This window comes from Calonectris borealis, chromosome 4 (assembly GCF_964195595.1).
Source record: "Calonectris borealis chromosome 4, bCalBor7.hap1.2, whole genome shotgun sequence".
Taxonomy (NCBI): Eukaryota; Metazoa; Chordata; class Aves; order Procellariiformes; family Procellariidae; genus Calonectris; species Calonectris borealis.
The window spans coordinates 47,103,733-47,120,453 of record NC_134315.1 but is presented as its reverse complement, the minus strand read 5'-3'; the positions used below and the strand labels follow the sequence as shown (position 1 = coordinate 47,120,453).

Below are 16,721 nucleotides of genomic sequence, written 5' to 3'. Positions count from 1 at the left end.
GTGAAAATTAAACGCCAGTATTGACCAGAACTAATCCAATTTTTTAAATATTTGAGGAAGCAATCTAGTTTGTACTACTCGGTCAATGTAATTTCTAACTTTTCCAGTTTAACACAAGAATTGAAACACTTGGCTACCTTCTGTAAGAGGCATTTTCTCCCCTATTATGGTCCTAATAACAGGACCAAAACGCTGTGAAAGTCAGACAGTGCCAGTGGTGAACTTGCGTGACTTTATCAAGAATGTACTTCCTTCGCTCCCAATTCAGAGGGGAACAAAAGTTGCTTGTTAAAGTGATTCTTTTTCCTATAACTGCTACTCTTAGATGGCCCATTGCCCAGCACCGTTTCAGACCAGTAGGGTACGGACTATCCTTGAGCAGTATTTTAGTTTTTAAATCTGACTGCTAGCAATGACATTTCTTCTGGTTTCTTCTCATCAGTAACCTCATGTCTGCTCTCCCTTTCCCTCCCAAAACAGAGGATCAGGGAGAGAAGGTGAGGACCCAGGAGGTAGAAGCAGACAATAGCTTTTCGGTGTCTGTAATCAATTTTGGCAAGACCTGATTTTATGGTGGGGAACAGTGTCTGAAAAAGAGAAGGTTCTGTCATTCAAAAAGGTTTTTGCTGTGCCAGGAAGCAAGAAGACTTTTCATTAGCTGAAATTGATATACAATACATAATATTTAATTATATACACTACAGAAATTGTCTATAAGAAAAGTTCTCAAAGATGGTCCGAAGAGTAGATCTAAAATACCGAGGTGGGGGAAAGGCCATGGTACTAAAACTCCACCCCCTACCCCCCCCCCCCTTTTTTTTTCCCCTTAGCAAACAGAATTAAGATCTCAATTTTCTATTCACAATTTATGAATTATCAACATACCACTATAAGCCTGCCACTTCTGGATAGAAAAAGCATTATTTCTTAGTGGGCTGAACTAATAAGTAAAATTTTAAGACATGAGTGTTAAGGTAACTTTTGTAGCAGCCTGTTGGCTATTGAAATGATCTAGGAAATAATGGGAAATGGCAATAAGAGGCCTTTTAAATGTCACATCAAACCCAGATCAACTCTTCCAGGCCTCACATCAACTTTTTTGAGACTTGTTGCCTGAGCAGGAATTCTTGAGCACTTTTGTCCGCTTAGGATACCATTGCAGGCAGCTGGTCATTGGTGCGCTGAGGTTCTGGTGACTGATCCTGCTAGGAATGAGAATTTCTTTCCCAAATTTAAATATAGTTCCTCATTTGAATGTTCATATGAGCCTCTTGGGTCTTGGTGTTTGCAGTCTGCTTCAGAGCCATAGAAAGTCCAAGGGAGGCAGTGGGGTTTGTTTCCTTCCCACCATCTCAGTAATTTACAGGGTCCATTTCCTTAAGACAATAGACAGAAATGGCATGTTGATTTTTTCAAACCAAGTTAACATTGCATTTCCTAATACGTGGTAAGTTCCGTTATAGTTGCTCTCTATTATGCCACATTTGTCAGGCAGACAGTGAATGCAGAAGTGCTTTAATCCTCCCCTCTAGACAGGATTTTCCTGCAGGAAATTCTCTCCACTTTGAGCCCTCTGGGATTTCAGCATTAAAATCTCATGGTAATTTTTTAGTTGCTGAATTTTAGCAAAATGAGAAGCATTGATTTACCATGCAACATAATTTCTTGTTTTATTTATTGGGCCTGACTTGAAAAAGGAAGCAGTTTTTATATCGTGGTATTTCTGGTTAGAGTTACATATCATAAATTTCAATCCATTTCTAAAATTCTGAATTGTTTCCTTATAAAGCAACTTAATTTTATCAGATTACTTTATAAAATGAGATCAGTATCATTTTACACATTTTACAGAATTTTTTTTTATGGGATCAGTTACATCTAGTGTCCTAAATCAGGTGTCCTGATCTTGGATGAACTAAATAACTTTAATGCTTAGATTTAACAATTTGTTTTCTTAAATTAAAAATCAGCTTATCTTTAAATTGATGGTTAGTTTCTGCAAGTGCTGTAGGCAAACGTGGAACTGCTGACTAACTTTAGAAAGTGAAGTCTTGTGACACTGATAGGAATCGTAATTAAAAATGACTTATTTACTTCTCTTTCAGACTGATGTGTGAAACTGTTAGATATGAAAGACATGAAGCAAATGAAGTTCTGTACTAGTAAGTATTTCTGCTTCCTTACGTATGATGTTCAAAGAATTAATTCATTTTAAAGTGTATTAAGGACAGTGTTTAATACCAACTCCCTCACCCAGCGCAGTCTGTAAACATAAATAAGCCACTTTGTTTTCATCGTCAAACAGAGGAGAAATTTGCTGGTGCCAGGGAGGGAGCTAACAGTGACTCTTGCTTGGTGATGTGTGTGTTGTATTAATTTTTTAACCAGTGAGATTATATAGAATTAGGGGATGTGGGATGCCTTCTCAATTAGAATAAGTTGTCATTTAGTCTCATCTCAATTTTGTCAAAGTAGTAGCGACCAGCTTGTTGTGCCAGAGGTGCCAAATCGACATATCTAACACAGCTTATAATTAGCAGGGATGTGATCTAATGTCAGCTCAGACTTACAGTAGAGATCTGAGGATTGCAGTTGCTTTGTTTACGCAAGCAACTTATCGAAACAAAAGGTTTATCAGATTTTCACTTACGGCCCCTAAATCAGACTCTAAATGCAGATTTTTCTGGGTTGTCTGATATTACTTGAACATTTAAGCATACAAAGAATGCACCTGTATGCGTTCTTTTATACATGTGTAATTTTTCCTATATTGAGCATCAGGAGGAGGATGCGATTGAACAAACTTTAATGCTATAAGCCTTGGCCATTCAGCAAAGTTAAATTAATGTCTAATGAAACCCAGTAATCAGTTATGTATGGGAAATGCACAAGGTCAAAATCTATAGGTGGATAGATAATTTTAATTAGACCAATATAATCTTTATTCATTTTACAGTCTAATTTGTAGTGACCATTATGCTGGTGATTTGTCCTTTTCTAGGCAGTTGGTTTGTGTCCATTATGAGTACTAGAGTTTTTGTTTAGACCCAATATTTTGGTTCATTCTAACTATTGGTTTAAATTTGAATTACATGCTGGATGAATCAAGGCTGCTAGTTATGCATATACTCAAGGCAGGCAAAAGTTACCAGGAAATATGTGCCTGAGAAAATACAATGCAGAAACAGAAAATTGTGAACTCTGGGTTAACTTGAAGTGCTTTTTGCAATTCTTTTGCACTGATTTCCTTTGTCACTCCTTTCATGTGACTTCATCTTCACCTTGGTTGTTTGCCCGTCACTCCTATTTACTTGCTTCTTGACATTTTTTTCCCCATGATTTATTCAGTAGATTTAATGGGCAGTTTGGCAGTTTCTGGATATAGATGCTCATGCAAAACATGCTTGCTCTAGCATTTCATATCTCTGATTTAATGTTTAATGGGCTAAACCTAAAGTTAATACTGAATTTTTTTTTTTTTTAAATTTCAAAATTCAGTATTTTGAAGCAAGAAATATATGTTCTGTTACTCTGGGTTGTAGCTTTACATTTTATTTTAATGATCAATTTGAGATCTACTTGGTGAGAAAATCCCATGGAACTGGCAGTCTAATTTCAGTATTCTATTTCTAGGATAATGAACTTGGAGGAATCCTTTTTTTGTTTCACAAACTCAGCATATGTATTGAAGATGTATTCTTCTAAAAAACAGAATTCCAATTTTACAATGTACACGTTTGGAAAAATTCTTTGAGTACTACAGAAGATAAGCAATATGATAGCCAGGTTAGAATCAATCCACTCAGTTACAAGCTATAGGAAATGAGCTTGGAGCATACAACCTGGTCACTTTGTATTGGACATGCCAGAATTTATCACTTGGAGCTTTTAGTTTGGTCATGAAGGATAAGGTTTTAAAAAAAGGCATTAAATTTGAACTTTTAAGTTACAAGTTGTGGTTTTTTTTCCCAATGATGGTATGACTTGCATTGAAATCTGAAATTGGGTGTTAATCTTCTGTGTTCATTAGAAAAATCTATTAAAATAGCTGCAACTGTTGGAGCTGTTAATTGACCTGTGTGTGTGACCTCCCTGAGGCACAACTTAATATCTCAGTGCAGATAAGCTAAATCTTTATCCCTAAATGCTAACATGAAAACTAATACAGTTGCTCTATTTGATCAAAACTTTTTCATTGTGAAAATTTTGTTCATATCTGCATTGTCAGCTGTACTTACAAAAAGGTAAATTTCTATTGCATGTATGCAATGCTGAAAATTATCCGCGTTCAGTACAAACACAGTAATTTTTTTATCCTCCATTTTTAAAAAAAAGTTGATAGATTTTTTTTTTGTTTAATGGCCAAAGGGATAAAATGGAGCACGTTGTTTAAAATTGGCTCATCTCATCTGCATTTACTTTACTATCAGCGGGTGTACATGGTAGTGACAAATTCTCAAACCCTAGGGCCATCTCCCTATTTAAATGGAAACTGGGTTATTAAAAGTGGCAATTCAGCTTGAGTTATTCTTCATTTGCCAGTCATCCTACTACTTTCATTTGATGGGAAGTTAATGATAAAAGGGCTTAAAACCTGCAAGGCAAAATTTCAGAATTGAGGTTTACTTGACACATATACCTGATTTTCTTTTTTTCTTTTTTTTTTTTTTAGTTGCTACCTTTATTCAAATCTACTTAAAGATCCCATTTAAAAAAGTATTTAGTTTGGTCACTGGATACGTATTTTATCAGTAGTTCAAACAAAAAAAAAGTTCTTTTTTCATATCTGCATAATGGTCGCTCTTGACATTTCCAACAGTAAGTTTCTAATTAGCATTTTCTTTGGAAACCAAGATTTTAGCAGATTTGTAAGGTATTTGTCTATACCTCTTGACAGTTGAACAAAATTTTTCAGATGAAAATGTAAATGTTTGCTATGATGGCAGAGAGGAATCTTTGGCAATAGATGTTTTGCTTATAAGCAAATGAGTATATCCCTAATAAAAGAAGCACCTCTTTTTTCCCCTCGTTAGTTGTACAGGGGCTGTATATAGTTTTCAGCCATGCTGTTTGGTATTTCTGTATGTATGCATGAGTGGTGTTTGGCTTATTCTTTCTGTAAGGAAGTCTTGTATGTCTTTAAGCTTCCCTTATTTTCTTCTCTAAAGATACTGGATTGGCAGAAAATAAAAGTTCTGCTGACCTGCTGTCTGAAGTCACTGATAATAAAACCTCATGTGTTTCTGAATTGCCATGCTGTAGCACAACATGTTTTTGTGATCACATTCTCTTTAGTTTCTGTGCAACTGAACCTGGAACTAACTTAGCTGTGCTTATAATGTTTTTAAAGAATTATGAAGAAAAACACAACCCATGTAAAGTGTGTTTTAGTTTTTTAGAGAACCTTTCACTCAAAGCCCAATAGGATATATATGCTCCTACCTCCCACGTGTCCCTTCTGAGAAGTTTGCAAGATGTATTTGGATTTAAGCTCTAATCAGTAACAAATTTCTCAGTCTGTGGCAATTTAGTAGTATGCTGGTGTTTTTGATTGCATTGATTCTTAGAGAAAGACAAGTGTTAAAGAAGAGTAGTTATCTCTCGGACATCTTGAACTGAATTTTAGTGTTGACATCTATGATTGGAAAAAGCTCTTGTCCAATGTCAACATGTTTGTGTGCTTTCATGTCATTCAGTTGTGCAGCCTTCTGTGCTTAATGAAATTCAGTGTTTTCAGAGGACTCTATTGTGAAACAAAAGTAGAAGGCATACACAGAAACTGGAAATGGGAGAGAAAAAATGTTACATGTAAAATTGAGTTATTACTACAGAGAACGTCCACAGCTGAAATAAGAAACGGCAATCTCTTAGTTTCTAAACTACTGTGGTAGGCAGGGCGTGTAATAAATAGCCATATTTGTTCAATTATGTTTTGTCTTGCTTTTTTCCTCATTCTCCACTTGTCAAACAGTCTGAGATGAAAAACATCGACTTGTGTTAAGACTGTAGTGCTTACGTTGGGGGGGAGGGCAGGGGAAGGGAAAAGGGGATGAGAAGCAGAGAAGGCTACAAAAAGGATTAAGATACATAATTTCAGCTGTTTTTTTTGGATATTTCCATGTTTAGCACCAAATTCTCAGGTCCAGTAGCTGTAATATCACCATCCAGTCTTAGCCAGGTTTTCGAGTTACGTCAGTGTGGCAAATCACAAGACCCAAAATTCTTGTTTTGGGCTAGCCGTGCAGCCTTCTCCAGAGCTGGCTTGGCCCAGCCGTTGGAGCCCGAAACGAGTGAAATCTGGAAAGGAAATAAAGGAGCATGACTTTTTGGCTGCTACTAAAGTACTTACGGTTTTCTTAAATGAAAATGTTAGCCTCTCTCATGAGGTAGCGCAGAATGTTTGAAAAATGCCGGAGGGCGTTGGCTTTGCCTAGCTTTGGGGCAGGTTGTGTTCGAGGACCTCCTGAAGGCGCTGGGGAGATGGGCTCGGGGCAGCGACGGGCAGGGAAGTTGGAGATGCTCGTCCCAGGGAGGAGAGGTGCTGTCACCTGGCCGGGTATCGTGCATTGCACAGAAAGTCAGGTAGGGATTTTGGATGTGGGCGTGCCTTAGCTAGATGGCTGAGCTGTAGCTTTATTTCCAGCTGTAGGCCTATGTAGTTAATATACAGGAGTTCTGCGCAAGGACAGGTGAGAAATAGATCTATGAGTAGTTTTTAAAAGTGGGAATCTGAGAGTCAAACTAAGTCCTGCAATAAAAGTGACATTTAGCAAATTCATGGCTCTTTCACAATAGTGTATTGCCCTGAAGACCCTCAGGAGGATGGAAGCAGTGTGTACAAAACAACACAAAGTGATGCCAAAGTTGCCGTGCACAGCCTGACTTAATTGTGCGATGAAGTGTGGCAAAAATGAGCTAAAAGCTTCTTCTGTAGCTATCGGTGCATGATTTTTAAACAGAACAGCTCTGCAGAGACCACCTCACTGAAATTTGTCTTGTGATGCATACATTTGTATTATGAAGGAGTGCTTTTATGTTCTGTATGTGTTCAAGAAGTTTTATGATGGTGGTATCATAAAACCAAGTTATTCTGTATAGATACGGTGTATGTGATCTATAGCTATATATGTTTATGTCTTATAGATAAAAAACTTGAAACCTAAAACGTTACAGAAAGGAATTGCTAGAGAAGTGTGTGAGGATCAAGCTGATGTTTCCACTAGTGATATTCTGAGTTATCAGTAAAATTATGCCCTTTACTTTTAATCAGAATTTCTGATTTTTGGACAGGATGTGCCTGTTCATGGAGGCTTGGGTCACATTTCTGAGTTTACTGTCTTAGTTTACTGAATGTTCTTGACTTCAGAGAGCCCCTATAGAAGATTTCTTTCTTGGGTTTATTGAAATATGAGACACTTTGGAAATTGTTTAAAATGCTCTGAATAAACAGTAAAATCAGAATATGTCTGTTTGAGGCATCTCTCTGGGTCAGCATCCTAATTTTCAGGTAGACCTCTGTAGGCAATATATATTTATCCTGCTTGTGCATCCATAGGTTTCTGTGGGAGTCATGCAGCAGTATATTTAATAACGCAAAGAACTGCTGCAGCAGGGCTGGTCTCTTCTGTTTTTTTTTTCTTCTCCTTACAGTATTCCTAAAGGTGTATTGCACCTTCTGATAGTCGGACGATTGCCAAAGTAGCATTGGGATACTGCCAGTTCTGCACTGCAGTAAATCAGGAATCTGAATTTATACATTGTGTTGTGGAAACATTTTCTGTGGGGAAATACTTAGGCAATATGTGTCATTAAAACAAATACATTCAAGGACTTGGCAGTTGGCTCTGTATAAGCAGAGACTGAATCAAGGCTTCTTAATAGTGTCAGTGATCAATGTTACAATCTGGCTTTGCATAGCCAGTTCCAAATTTCTGTGTTATTGTTTGACCTGATCTTGAGACTACTTTGAGTGAAGACGAAGGTTTTTGAAGGGATTTTAATTTGCACCTTCCTTACTGTAAATGTTTCACTAAAGGCTATCACATTTTTGTTGTGATTTTGAAAATAAAAGTTTTGATTTTGGAGAAATACTAGAAGGATATAAGATTTAATAGTAGAATTGTCTGTCTGGATTGACCTTAGAGTATTTTGGATGCAAGATCATTTCATTTTACTACTTCTGTCATTGTTTTCCTGATGATTTAGGAATTTCTTTTCTGATATCAAGGGCTAATTCACTGTACAAGTTTAATACCAAGACTTCAATGACAATAGCTTGCATATGTATATTTGCATAATGTATTTGATTGCCTGTTTAATCAGCTGTCTTAGACCGACACTGCAATAATCTCTGATTTGACTGAATTTTCTGTTTTATTTTACTGATTTTATTTCAAAAGTGGGAAAGAATACAAATAAGTGAAATAATCTCAAGAAAAACATGCTTCTGATTATTTATTTTCATGTACACTGAGGAATTGTTTCCTGTGGTTCCTTCTTTATTTCCCACTCTTGTTACCAGGAGACAAGACATCAGTTTTCATCTTGTGTCCATTAATAAAAGATAACCATGGACATCAGTTGAAATATGCACTTTAAGATGACTTTTTAGTGAGAATTAGAAGTTCTGAATTCTGAGTTATCAGTGTTATTACTGGACATGTTTAAGACTGGATATATATAAGATTTTTTCTTACATTTAGAGTAAAGATTAGGAGTAAGAATAAACGTAACTTTAATGTGTTAATCTAAAAAAAAAAAAAAAAAAAAAAAAAAAAGAAAAAATTATTTGGAAATTTTGTGTGGCTGATGCATTAAGTACCCAATCTGTTTTACTTCTGTGTTTAGGGTATATCTCTTAATGTCATCAAGAGCATCTAAAATGCTCTGGCAGATGTCAGGTAGCTGCTTAACTAGCTTATTAAAGAAGGTTATAGACAGTGCTGACAATGTGAGTAAACGGTTTTCTGATTATTCTGAGTGTTACAACAGTACAGTGCTAGTGGGCAGGTTCTTCAGGCAATGAGATGTCTACCTGAGAGAATCGTTGCACTTGAAGACGTTTGACACCCCAAGGCACTTCAGGGCTAATGTCTAATTGTGGCAATGGTTATTCAATTAAACAATAAACTACCTATAGCTTTCAGTGTACAGAGGATAACCAAAATGAGCGAAGAGGAACAGACAGATTAATCTGCTGAAACAGTATCCTATGGAGCATAAACTTGCAGAGCAATATTCTTTCTAATTTCTTCTTGTGTAGTGCTTAAATGCCTTGAAAGAGGTCCCAGTTCTGACATGTCAAATTTTCATTTGTTTCTCAAGCAGAGCTCTGGGAGCATGAACAATGTCTGTTCTGAATTACTCGGTGTTTACCTTCTGAAATTTATTCAACTTTCAACAACATTGAATATGATTTAATGAAAATGTAATCTGCTAGGTACATCTTGGTTTGTCATATGAGTTCTTTTATCAAAATGTTATAGCTTGTAGGAATGGTACTATATCCAGTTTAAATGTAAGTCTTGAATGAATCCTGTAGTGGTTGGAATTTCAATGATTTATGGAGAGAATAATTCTGACTAGCTCTTTCACAACCAAGAAATTGTTCGTGCCATTTTCATGACCTTTTGATGAAGTAGCTTGGGAAATACCTCTGAATTGGAAAATAATTTTTGGATGCTGATGTTTGACTTATGTTAGGGGTCCTTCCAGCATCTGGTGTTGCTGGACCATTCAGTCCAGTGTTGGAGGGAGAATGACACCTCTGTTGTTTAGGTCTCAGGATAGACACATCTCCTGTAAAAGGAATATTAAGTAGTAATTATGTGGGAGCCATTTCCATGCTTGTTTCCATTGAGACCCACATACTGCTTAGCTTTTTTCAAGTGCTATCTTGAAGGAGATGGCTTAGAAACCAATGACCGGAAGGTGGGCAGAGCAGCAAAGACTTCAGTTCAGCATGTGCTTTCAAGTCCAGGTGCTGAATTTTGCACTGAAGTGATGTCTTATTTGACAGAATTAAAGCATGTTTGACAGCAGCCATGACAAAGACTTGCAAATTCTTGCCACTGTACATAATTGTTCATTATCTCAGTTGAACCAAATGCACACAAGTAAGCATGTGCTGAATACGATTCATTATTCCAGAGGTTTTAGTGGTGCTACATCTCATCTTGATGGAGAATGAGAATTAAATGGATTGCTCTTGTTAAAACGTAGCTATTTCCGAAGAAGTTTTGAAGTGATGCATCAGGACTTGTTCGGATAGAGGAAGACGCTACAGATGGTGTAGATATTTGAGATTTATTGGGTCTTTCAGCAGGTTGACTTAAATCTTTATTGTAGCTGCATATTTTGGAAGGTTTTTCAGCATCTTATGTGATCAGGAAATCTGAAAGCTAAAATGAGAACACCTGTGCTACTGTGGACAGATGCTTTATAGAATCAGTACGTGTGGGGGACGTGTATTGAAACAAGTTACTTTTTGTGCATAATTTCTTTGATATGCTGTTGATATTGATTCAGATTTATAGTTACAAACCTGGTGTACAACTGCTGCAGATTGCTTTACATCAAAATAAGATATTTATAATTAGAAAAGAAAACTTCAGTTTTAAGTAGTGTATATGTGGCTAGTTGGGGATCTGGGAGTAAGAAGCTGCCCCTTCCAGTGGAATAAATAGCTCACAGCATGAAGAGTTTGATACAAGTGCTGAAGATTTTGAGACAGCCTGCAAACTTCTTGGATCTCGGCAGTCTGGAGATTTATAAACGCTTCCTGATTTTTGAACTTTGAGTACCTCTGAGGTCTCAAAGAACAATCACATGTTAGAAAATGTGAAGGCTTAAGTCTGAAAATACTGTCTAACCTTATCAGCGGTGACAGCCTGGTGATGTCGTCATAGGCTATTGCGTGATTGTGTAACAGTTAGAGTGACAGCTATGAAGTTACTTTGCAAAGTTCTGTCCTCAGGTTTTTGTGTCATTTTCAAAGCGGAGAAGTGTGCTGTCTGGCTGCAGGTTGTAGTTGCGTAAAAGGACTACGTCAAGGAAGCTGGGGAGGGAAACGCAATGGGAAGGCATTGCAATCCAGTCTCTGGATTTCCGTTTCTAGCTCCCGAGTTCCCGTAAATCAAACTCTCTTGCATTCTGGGAAGTTAAATACAGATTCCCCAGGAAATCCCCTGCTCTCAAAAGTGCGATAATACAAGAGTCAGGATTTAAAGTAGTTTTATTTAAATTTTCTATGACTAACTTAAGTGCAGATTATGGAGAAAGTCTGCTTATTATTGACTGTTTTGGTATTGGCTTTCAATTTTGCACCACTTTAAGGTTGCTGCTAGAACTTGAGTATTCTGAAAACTTGATCAGTAGGTAGCTCTATCATAGTACTTATAAAAGAAGGAGGTTAAATCTTGGTACCTGAGTCCTTCTGTTGTTGTTTTCACAGAATACAAATCCTATCTTCTGCTAAAGATCTCTTGCTCTTCTGCTTCTTACTCTTAAGATTTAGGCTCTTTCCTCTGCACTGTAGTGAAATGCTTTGAGTGCATGTGGACATATGGGCGTTAGTCTAATTCTGTCACAACTTACAGTTGTAGTGGAGCCGATGTCTTGAATCTGACCATAGTCGTGTTGGTTCTGTAAAGGATGGGTGGAAGTTTGTGTCACCAAGGTTTCACTGGGGCTTTTGTTGGCTTTAGTATAGCTAGGACAGAATGACTACAGGTATTGATTTTGTTTTTCTGACTGCCCCTTAACGTGTTGACTTCTGGGTTGACTTCGTTCTGATTCTCTGCAGGATAAATTGCCTGTGTCATTTTACTTTCTTGGTAATAGATTTTGTTTTCTGTAACTTGGGGAACTGGATAGCTGTGCTGCATTCGGTAGGCAATATGACTTTAACAGTCCTGAGTTTCATCCAGATGAATATCCAGAACAGTAGACGAGCTGGAAAAAACAAGCAAAAACCAAACAACCCAAAGAAGCCCCTACCGGTCTTATGTATTTGAAGCAATGTACTCCATCACTTATGGCCAACAAGTGAAGTAATTTCTTGCCTGCAAAGATCTGTGAATGCCTGCTTGGAAATGTGCAACACGTGCCAATAACTTCTGATTTCAAGTATTTCCACTCGGCTGTGCATGCAGCCTTGCAGGATTGGAGGGAGGGTGGGGAGAAGAACTCAAAACTCAGCAGGGGAAGTGCTGTTTGCCTGGGTTGGGTGGGCTTTGCTTTCAGCCTGACGTGGATCGTTCACTGCACTTGCAGTCTCCTAGCGTCTGACAGCCGCTGCTTCAGTGGTGGTAGTGATGGTGGACAGCAGTGGCACCCTTACAAACCTAGTCGTTGGAAAGATCTTACCTAAGCAAATGTCTGTCTTTTCTACATCAGCTTGACTGACAGGTGCTACTGGACCCTCCCCTCAACTGTCCCCAGACCAAAAAAAGCCCAAATCTCCCTCTAAGGATGCCTTTGAGGGGAAGTCGTCAGCATCTATTCTGCTTCAGATAATTCTGGATGAAGTGCTTACTTAATATCCTTCTGCAAGCCCAGTCAGGGATGTGTCCAGTCCACAAAAGAACCCTTTTTAGCACGATTTATTGCTGTCCCTTTGACAGAAGAAGGACTCCTAAGGACTCCTCCTTACGAGGACAAATACAGTTTCTAGATACTGCTGTGGACTGCCAGTGGTAGGCAATATTCTAGCAGTGAAAGGAAACTCCATAATTAGGCTTAGATTTATTCTCTAGAATTCAATTTTGATGTTTAAAAACATAGTGTAAATGTAATTGCAAAGGAAACCTTTCGAATGCGAGTCTTCTGTATTGGGTAAAATGGTATTTGCACGAGTCCTTGTGTGGCTTGAAAAAATGCTTTTGTAGTTCAGTATAGGTTTCTTCTACAGTTCCTTCTGTCATTCATTACAGGCGCAAAGTCCTGAAGTATACAAAACGCATTGTTGTTGAACAAATGTCAAGCATAGTACAGAAAACTTGATTGAAAGCCACCTGATGTTCGAATAGGATTGTGGAAAGCCCAGGAATGCCCCTTAAAATGAAAGAATTGCACGTGTTTTTTGTAACAGCACTGTCTAGCAAAAGCTGGCTGCCAAATGGCTTTGTTGAGGCTCAATTCTAAACAACTGACAGTGTAGCAAGTGTTGAGAAGTGCAGGAGTTAAATATATTTTTATATGAAAGGAATAGATAAGTCTTTCGTTTGGGTGTGGTTTTTTTAGAGGGAAGCATGTGTGTTCTGGAGGAAGGAATGTATTTGCTGTACGTGTGGGTTTTTTCGGATGTTTTGTTCAAGACTATATTAAGACAGTAGTAGTTGTAAGAATGAAGAGAATGAAAATCCATCAGCATTCTTTGCTCTTGAAGACTGTCTTGGAAATATTTATGATGTTTTGGCTGGCAATGAAAGTTTAAAAGAATACACAACGTATTTTGGGGAAGATACCTTGAATACAGATATGTTCTGTAGTAACCTTCTGCTATTGTGACACAGCAATATTGACCTTTTTTTTGTTGTTTAGATAATTAAGGAATTGAGTACAGTAGAATTGGGTTTGCATAACATGATGCAAGTACCTTAGAGCTTAGAAATTCTCAAACATGACTGTAAGAATAAAAAGTTATCAAAGCAGAAGGAAAACAAACCCAATCACATGATATTCCTAAAGTTTGATTTATTTTTTTTTAATCGGCACTTTCAGCTGTCAAATGAACAGATGCTTCTTTTGATTATATATAAAGTGGATAATGTATGATGTTCGTGACAGATAAGTGAGAAGGAGAAACAACTGTTGAAGAGCTAACTTGCAGAGACGGTGGATAAACCTGCGAACTGGCAAAAAAAAAGATAAAACTGAGTTGGATGATTAACTGAGTGAAAAGTCATGCTGTGTGTGATCAAATAAGAAAAATGTAAACTACTGCAGTTAAATGTATAATCATTACAGCTGTTTAAGTGATTCGAAGGGAGATTCAAAAGTATCATTAAGATGAATTTAAATATTGAACATACTGACTGATGCTTGTGAAAGCCAGTAGCTGCCTTTCTCTTTGGAGATAAAGATCCCCAATGAGAAAAGATAGCTAAAGCCTCTTACAAATAGGTGGTTTGACAGAAGGATTTAAAATAGTTCATCAACTCCAAAAGGAAGGAAAAAAAAAAGCTTATGTATTACTAATTTTGCAAAAGTTAAAATATTTTACTATTGGTTTAAATACATTTTTTTTTTTATTATTCTTGTTTCTATTAATTTATCTTTGGAAATGGCTTCCTGTAAAAGTATAAACAGAGCTAGATTACTTTTGCTTTAAAGTCATAGAGCTTGTGACCCCAGATGAGGTTCTTTTCTATCAGACCACACTTTTATACTTAGTCAAACTGCCAATTTTTAGGAAAAGGGGAAAAAAAACCCCCACAATAATTCTTATGTGATAATTTCACGTGGAAAAATAATCATTGACATCCTAATAGAGTTACTTCCCAGTAACTTGGGAAATCACTCACTCTAACAGCCATTGCTGAAAATGACTATTTTAGAAACTTTCAACTATGCTAATTAGTGCAGATTATTTGTATTTAGACTGGCACCTATTAAAAAAACAGAACCAAACAAACAAAAAAACCCCAACAGACTTGCAGTTCAACAGCAATGCTGGCTATGTGCCTGTCAGCTTAGGACTCACTTAGGGGGAAGAGTGTTTGAAGATATGTGTGACTTAGCTCAGGTGCATGTTTATGCTTTTGAGAACAATATTTTCTTTTGAAGTAGTGGTTTTCTTGAGTTTATCTGCTTTAACTTGGTTCTCTCTACTTATGTACAATGTTGATTTTACTAGACTAACAAGTTTCAGGGCAATACCGGTCCATGTGAGAGGCAAGTGTGTGAAGCACACTTCAGAAAAGGCAGCTTGGTGCACTTCAACTATGTAAATCAAAATGGTTTGTTTTAGCTGTGACACCATGTTATTGCTTCATTTTCTATTGTCAATCAGTATAAAGAAGTACTTCCTGAAGCGTTCATTTTTGAAGATGTTAGGTCTTCACTCATCAGTGAGGCTTCGGTGGTCAGGTCATAGGCTGGTAGAAAAGAAGTATAGGCTGCATCGTGTTAGTCACTTCTTGTGTCCGTGGTCATAGATCGTGTCCTCAATTTCCTCTGTTACTTCTCCATGTTTCTGACGTTTGTCCTTTCTCTCATGGTTATTATAAAGTGCAAAATGGAAATGGAGCTGTTTTGTTCTCAGTTGTTCTAGACCAGCTCCCTCCCTCTTTTTCTAACTTCAGCTTTCCTTTTGGAAAGCGTAATACAGTGAGTGCTGAGGAAATGCCCTCTTGTTTTGAGGACCCTGCTGTGTAGGTACTTCCTGAATTGAAGTTCTTCAAATGAAAAACACGCTGCTAACATGTACGTAGCCTACTTAGATTTAAGATTGGGTTTTAATACTATGCTGTCATCGTCATTACAAGATGTGGGCTGTTCTTGCTTGAAGTTAGAACTAATTGTTGCTAAGGACTTGAGACATGTAATTTAAAAAAATGAAGTTGCTACAGATTAATTAAGTAATTTGCATCTCTTAGTGTCACTAGGGACATGGTTTTCAGATAAGAATGCTCATGCAGTTCATATCAGCGTACTTGAATCCAATTAGTGAGTTTCTTTGGAAGAAGCAGTAGGGGTGGTGAAACTGAAGTAAAGTACAGATGTTCTTAGTGTTGACTGTCGAAATGGCACAAGATTTCTACTGCAGCTATTTCTAGTAACCTTAAACTATTTTATTTTCCTGTCTAAACATTATTTGAACTTATCCAAGAAAAGTCTAAGCCTATGAAAAGGATTTTGTATTACTCAAGGAGCAAGATCTGAATCTACAGTAGAATGAACGGGGCCTGGATGACAAAGTCCTCATCCAGTTCCTTTATAGGATGAAGAGAGGGGAAAAGAAACTCTTTGTCCCTTTTATTGAGAATTTATTCTTGTGCCAGGAAGAGACATGAAAGGGGCGGTGAGCAGGAGCAGCAGATGAAGTTGATTAACAACTCTGATGTAGGTTTACCACCTGCAAATGTATCCGATGCTCTCTTACCTTGTGGGAAGGCAGACTGATGCGAAAGGCAAATTTCTGTCTTGAAGAAAGGGTGAAGATGGAGGTGGCTAGAATTGGGAAAAGAAGCCTTATTTATAGGGGGGAAGATACTACAGTTCTCTTCAGGAAGAGGGAAGTAATGGATTCGACAGAACACAATACGATATATTTACTGTAGGTTGACTTCATTTTAATTACTTTCAGTTATATTTCATTGGATTTGTGCTGTTACCAAATGGATAGATATATGCTTTTTAAACAGTGAAGTAAATTAAATGAGGCATTCTAATAATGTATATATTTGCAGGTGGAAATGAGAATAGTTTGACAGAATTGTTTTGTAAATGATTGCACTGTGGTTTTCTTCCATAATTTTGAGCATTTTTGCCTCTTTGATGTTCTTCGTACTGCAAATTTGGTAGTGCTATGAGTAACTTAAATCAAGTGTCTTAAACTATGTACTCTTTTTTTCATTCCAGCCCTGATGATATTGGTACCTGTTGGTATATCCTGCTGTCTGGTTCAGTCTTCATTAAAGAGTCTATGTTTCTTCCAAGGAGCAGGTATGTCAGCTATGAATGCATGGCATTCTGTTTTTTAAACAGAAATCATGAGG

The 16,721-nt window shown here is 37.3% G+C and overlaps 1 protein-coding gene across 6 annotated transcripts in view; it reads left to right on the top strand.

Moving 5' to 3' along the window:
- The window catches only part of RAPGEF2 (Rap guanine nucleotide exchange factor 2), a 186,803-nt gene that overhangs the window by 62,735 nt on the left and 107,347 nt on the right, over nucleotides 1-16,721 (top strand). For all 6 annotated transcript variants that reach the window (XM_075149409.1, XM_075149407.1, XM_075149411.1 and 3 more), the window contains exons 3-4: nucleotides 2,106-2,162; nucleotides 16,585-16,668. In XM_075149409.1, the coding sequence (XP_075005510.1) occupies nucleotides 2,106-2,162; nucleotides 16,585-16,668 (141 nt within the window). The remainder of the gene's footprint in view (nucleotides 1-2,105; nucleotides 2,163-16,584; nucleotides 16,669-16,721) is intronic.